We start from the raw sequence: 6,109 nt of genomic DNA, 5'->3' as shown, positions 1-6,109 counted from the left end.
ATTTAGTTTGATGCCTGCTGTGCTGCTCATTGACTTACAAGACAGGTAGTGGAATTACATGCAACATTTTGCACTGGGGGAAACTTTGCCACAAGGTAAGGGGAGCTATGCAATCCTTATTAAAATATACTGCTAGTGAAAGTGCCTCTATCTTTTTCATGGCATAAACAATGAAGAGGATTAAACCATTGAGTCTCATTAAACAATGTAAGCTGATTACTGCTTTTTCTTAGATGATGGTATTACCTGTATACAGCCAAGCTTATATGTACTCCAGAACTGAATAGGTTAACCCAACATTCTCTCCTCTGTTTGTAAAATGCTGATCAGATGAGACACCTGCGTATGGAAATCGGGGTTGCCAACCGTCAGTAAATTTACTGACAGTTTGTAAAAATCTGAGATTTTTTTTTAAAACTGTCTGTAAATATCAGTGGCTGTGTTGAGTTTTTAATTCTGAACCAGGAAAATTACTTTTTAGGGGTATTGTCAGTGTTTCCATATTGTGTTTCTACTGTTTTAATAGTAGTTGTCTTATTTTTTAATAGGATAATTTTTTCAGGTTTTCAGTAAAAAATGTGACATGTTTTGTCAGTACTAAATGTTGCGGGAGGTTGGCAACACTGATGGGAATGGTGGTTGTCTACTGTCCTGATGCACCCTTTGACTTTAAAAAAAATGATGACAAAGACTAAAGATTAAATTCATAGCTTGAAACACGCTTTATTGCAACAGATAATTAAAAAATAGTACATCTGTAAGAATTGAAAAGTGCATATCGTGTAAACTATAAAGAAAATCACAACCCAAGCAAACTATCTACAGTTTGAACTAAAAGTTTTATTAAACAACTCCAAATTAACATGTTTTTATTCACCATAACTGTGTGTGGTATTTACAGTCTTCGGCTTGTATGATCAAGGCTTTGTCTAGGGTCGAAGGAGTAGGAAAATAAAGGACCAGAGGGTAGGGGAGGCTGTTGAAGGCTAACAAGATGTGAATGTTTTCCAGAAGAAGTTCTTGCAGCCAGCTTTGCGTTCTCTGGGGGACATAGCTGGACTGGAGTTTGCGGACCGTTCTAGTTCCAACCTGATTTCGTCTTGTTCAGCACCTCTGGGCAGGTCATCAGATTCCAAAGCATCATTGTCTGTCTGAGATGGCTCTGATAGTAGTTCTGCCAGGAAGTACTTAGCCAGCTCCTGCAAACAGAGAGGAAAAGAGTTGTTAGATTCAAAATACTCTGAAAAATTACACATAATGGTTGTATTAGAAATATTAGTACAATGGTTCAACTGTCGTTTTAAGTCAGATGCACAGGAGATACTTTGCACAATAAATTTCTTTTAGCACCCTTTAAAAAATTATAGTAGGCATGTAATCACAAAGCATACGAATATCAAATGTCAGACATATCAGAAATAATTATACTAGAAAATGTTATATCTAGCATAAGATTTATGTACGCTCAATAAAATGGATAAATGACAGGTTGTCCTCTTAAACTTCAGAGGTGTCTGGAATTACATAGTTAGTCTGCACAAGTCTAATTCAACCAATAAAAAGGGGTAAAAAATAAAGGAAAAAAATAGTTTTGAAACTACTTGTTCTCTTTATGAAATGCTGCATTAAACATCTTTTATTGCAAGGTTGAACATCATTATGCACTGAGACGCATGTTGAGAAATGCATATAATACAGCATTTAGTAACTATGTTTCACTTTTTAAATTACAGAAGTTATAATCCACTGTGTCAAGCTGTGTAATCTCAGTCTTTTCTGAAATGTGCTTTATACACATATATATATATATATATATATATATATATATATATATATATATATATATATATATATATATATATATATATATATATATATTTATATATATATATATATATATATATATATATATATATATATATAGAGAGAGAGAGAGAGGGAGATCTATATATATCTAGATATAGATAGATAGATAGATAGATAGATAGATAGATAGATAGATAGATAGATAGACAGACAGATAGATAGATAGATAGATAGATAGATAGATTCAGTATATATATATATATATATATATATATATACATATATATGTATATATATATTTATATATATATATATATATATCTATATATATATATATATATATATATATTTATATATATATATATATATCTATATATATATATATATATATATATTGTGCATATAAATTGTGCATAACTGTGGTTGTTATATGACAACTGTAGGAAAGCACAAAATACGGTTTCATCCCATTTCATTAAATCTAGTTTTATTTAAAATTTTACATTTTATTTTTAATTTTCTATGCTACTTGTCCAAAAAATGTTTGGTTGTTATATGCAACTGCTTCAGGTTAGTTTTCTTAAGTTTTCATATACGACCCCACAGACTGCACAAAATCTTTTGGAACATTCAGCACCTTGGATAGCTCAACACTGATGTTAGCCAATCTAGTGCAACATTGCTGTACATAAACCAACAATTAAGGTTCAGGTCAGTCTGGAATAAACAATATGCAACACACAAAATGTTGAACTATTTAAGACTAAGCCACAAGTTCTGTAGCAGACCCTGAAAATCTTACCTGATTATTATATAGCAAGGCACCTTGTATCCTTTATATGAGTTAACAAATATGCACCTATCTTGTATCCACAGTACCACTCTGTGATGTGATACAAATATTCATTTCAAATCTGCAAGTAAAAAGGTCCCTATCCCTGTCAGTGTTTCTGCTGGTTGGACAGAAAATTAAATTTAAGAGGTTACATACCTGTTTTCCTGCTGCTGCCAAAGATTTCTGCAGGAACTGGCGTAGTCTTGGGTCTGTAGGTGCAGCTGAGATTGAGTTGATAGCCAAAGCTAGTGAGAGTAGGGTCAGGGCACACTGAACTCGACAGGACTGCATCTCTTCAATAAGTTCTCTCAGCTGACTGTGGAAACGGTGCTATCAGAACAGAAATGAAGCTTTCCTGTGACTGTTTCTTCTGCTTCTGCTCCTGGGATCTCTTTAGCCCCCTTTTAAATTCTCTATATGACGTCAGTGAAGGAAGAGCCCCCTCCTCCCCCTCTCTTTCCTGAGATAACCACCACTTTTACGCATCATTACCCCAAAGTAGATAAATCACTAAAGCCACCAACAAGAGAAGGAATTTTAAGAGGTTTCTATATTTTTTTCTGCTATTTTATTGTTATACTGTTTACATAAGCTTTCAGCATAATTGAAACATAATTGGTTTCTATGTTCCTCAAGATCATTTAACCTGATCTGTGCCAGAGTCACAACCCTGTGTTCCCTGTCTATAAATCCGCTGTTTGTCATTTCCATTATTTTTTTCCTTCTAATTTTTTTTAATTTTTTTTTGAAAATGCAGATCATCGATGGGAAGATGAATATGACTATATTGAGAACTTTGTTGCTTTTACTCACTTCGGTTTAAGAATAGTTTATGCTACAGGTCTTGAAGGCATGTACAAAGAACAAAACAATTACCAATCTGAATTTTTATTTTAAAATAATATAGCCAATGTCGTTGATTTGTAAAGCTTTATTATGTGTGTTGAATTACTACATAAATCAAGAAAACATTAGAGCTATTATCCAAGTTCAGAAGCTTAATGGAATGCCTCAAAGAATTTTTGGTTAAGCAGTCCACAGTCATGAAATGACACTTGGCAATTTTGGGCAGGACTGGGTGACAATTTCATGTCAAACACCTGCTGCTTGACATCTTCCTGGAGCATAGCAATCCGTTTAGGAAATCTAGGGTTGATTTACTAAAACTAGAGAGTGCAAAATATGGTGCAGCTCTATATAGAAATCAATCAGCTTCAAGGCTTTATTGTGAAAGATTAATTGAACAAGGTGAAGTTAGAAGCTGATTGGCTACCTTGCACAGCTGCACTAGATTATTTACTCTCCAGTTTTAGTAAATCAACAAGTTTATGAACCACCTTTCAAGTTTATGGAGTGCTCTTTGGTTACATATTTTCCAATGTCCATGGGCAACTTCAGAGCACATAGATATGACTAGCAAGACTAGCTATTGTTAAGGAACATTTTGGCTGGGTTCACACTTATGCGATGCCACGCATCGCATGTGATTCGAATCACACTGCTGTGCACATCAGATGCAGTATCTGTGCGATGTAAATTCAGCCATACAGTTTGTATGGCTTAAATCACATCGCATGTGCACCAGAATGCTGCAGGACCCTTTTTAGGTCCGCACTGGAATCAGATTGCATGGGTGTTCAGACCCATGCAATCCAATTCCACAGTTTGCACTGCGTTCTGCAACATTAACTTTATATTGATACCCACAGCGGTTCACAGATGTCAGTGGGAACTTCCTGTGATTCAGATGCAATGCGAGAACCCACACAGGAATCGTGGTGGTTCCCGCATCGCAAACAGTGTAAGCTAAAGGGGTTATAAAGACAAAAATATTTTCCTCTTAAATTAAAGTCTGACAGTAGCTGATAAAGTAAAAAGTAATGTTTTGCATTATAACTAGTTTGATACCTGTCTGTTTTAATCGAGCTGTTTTATTCACCTCCAGCACTCCTGAATCGTTATTCTCACTGACTTCCTGGTTTGCGGTGCGCATTCATTCTTGCTACATCACGGCCTATTGGGAACTACAGTTCCCATTAGGCTTAGCCTCCATGCCTGTGAGGGATAAGAGAGCATCTTTACGCAGGGCTGTAGTCATAGGGAGGGGGTGAGCACATTCTGCTTTCCACCATGCAAAACAGCTCAGATGCTGGTGGAAAGCAAAAAGAGGAGAGACAGGAAATGGCATTTTCAAACCTGGATTACTGTATTTTGGAGGTCAAAAGGAAAAACGAGGTAAGTGATATTTAAATGCTGTAGCTTACAGCTATCAATTGATCTAATAAAAAACGAACCTTTAGTGTTCCTTTAAAGAGATTGTTACCCTAAAAAAAAATACCTTGTTCCTTTAAAGCAGGTTAACCTCCCTGGCGGTATGATTCTTTCAGAAAAAACATGCTGAAAGCGGTACCATTATTTGCAAGGAAATTTGGCGTTTTATACTGTAGGTCTGTAATTTTTAGAAATAACTCACTTAAATCTGACCAAACAAGATTCTAATAGGCATCCCGGGTATGACATTTTTTTAAAAACAAAATTATAAATTATAATATAATAAATAACTATAAATAATTATAACAAATAATAATATAATTATAATAAAAATTATTCAATAATGTAATCAAATCAAAATCACTGAAATTTGCTCAGTTGCAGAATTGTCGTTGTCATTATTTTTATTTTTTATGACAAATTTCCCCACAAATCGCTATCGCACAATTCTGCAAGTGATTATAATTTATTATCGCTGTTTTCTAGCTGATCTAAAACTATTTTTGACATAAAGGGACACTTTTGGTTGCTATGGACAATCTACAGTTTGCAGGGAGAAAAAAAGGTTTTTATTATATAAAATGACATGCAGGACACTGGGCAGACCACTAGGGACAAGGGGGGTGTGTTTTTTTTACATACAGTACTGTAATCTATAAGATTACAGTATACTGTATGTAATGTGTTTGTTTACTTTTTAAAATTTGGCGCCGTTCTCCGTCCCCGTGCGTCGTAACGTCGCAGGGAAAGGAGATCGGCGGCACAGGAGGACGCTGTGTGAATCGAGCGAGGTCCCACTCGCTCACACAGCGCGGTGGCATCGCTGGATCCAGGGACAAGGTAAGTAAACACTCCCTGTACATCCAGCGAGGCAAGCCCGAGTCTGACTCGGGGTTACCGATCCTAGCCCAAAAATCTCACCCCGAGTCAGACTCGGGAACACCGCCCAGGAGGTTAAACAGCATAGTGCTTATTCTGTCTAATCTATCCCTTTCTATGCTGTAAAAAAACTGGTTTATCCTGCCTGTGTCCCCCTAGGTGAACTGCCCACGGTAATCATGGCTGCTGATCCATAATACTGTGTTCAATTTACGTGCCTCTGTCATCCCACTGTGTTATAGTCTCTCTTCTCTCCTCCTCCCTTCCAGCCTGTCAGCTCCTAGTGTGTGAGCGATCTCCTCCACTCCCCTCCTGTCA

At 36.1% G+C, this 6,109-nt stretch overlaps 1 protein-coding gene across 1 annotated transcript; it reads right to left on the bottom strand.

Annotated features, from left to right (window-relative positions):
- Positions 1–820: 820 nt before the first annotated feature.
- Positions 821–3,043, bottom strand: LOC120935354 (somatostatin-1). Its single transcript, XM_040347476.1, has 2 exons — positions 2,798–3,043; positions 821–1,199 (listed from the first exon to the last, which is right to left on the bottom strand). The coding sequence occupies exons 1-2, from the start codon at positions 2,930–2,932 to the stop codon at positions 987–989; spliced, it is 348 nt and encodes a 115-aa protein (XP_040203410.1). The 5' UTR covers positions 2,933–3,043; the 3' UTR covers positions 821–986.
- Between the last annotated feature and the right edge of the window lie 3,066 nt (positions 3,044–6,109).

Source organism: Rana temporaria, chromosome 4 (assembly GCF_905171775.1).
Source record: "Rana temporaria chromosome 4, aRanTem1.1, whole genome shotgun sequence".
In the NCBI taxonomy this organism is placed as follows: Eukaryota; Metazoa; Chordata; class Amphibia; order Anura; family Ranidae; genus Rana; species Rana temporaria.
Note: the sequence above shows the minus strand (reverse complement) of the source record. Positions and strands in the feature narration are given on the sequence as shown.

Excerpts from the sequence above, each read along its gene's own strand:
- LOC120935354 (XM_040347476.1), bottom strand. The coding sequence starts at position 2,932 with ATGCAGTCCTGTCGAGTTCAGTGTGCCCTGACCCTACTCTCACTAGCT. Across the intron at positions 1,200-2,797 it reads TGGCAGCAGCAGGAAAACAG|GAGCTGGCTAAGTACTTCCT; the intron begins GTATGTAACCTC and ends CTCTGTTTGCAG.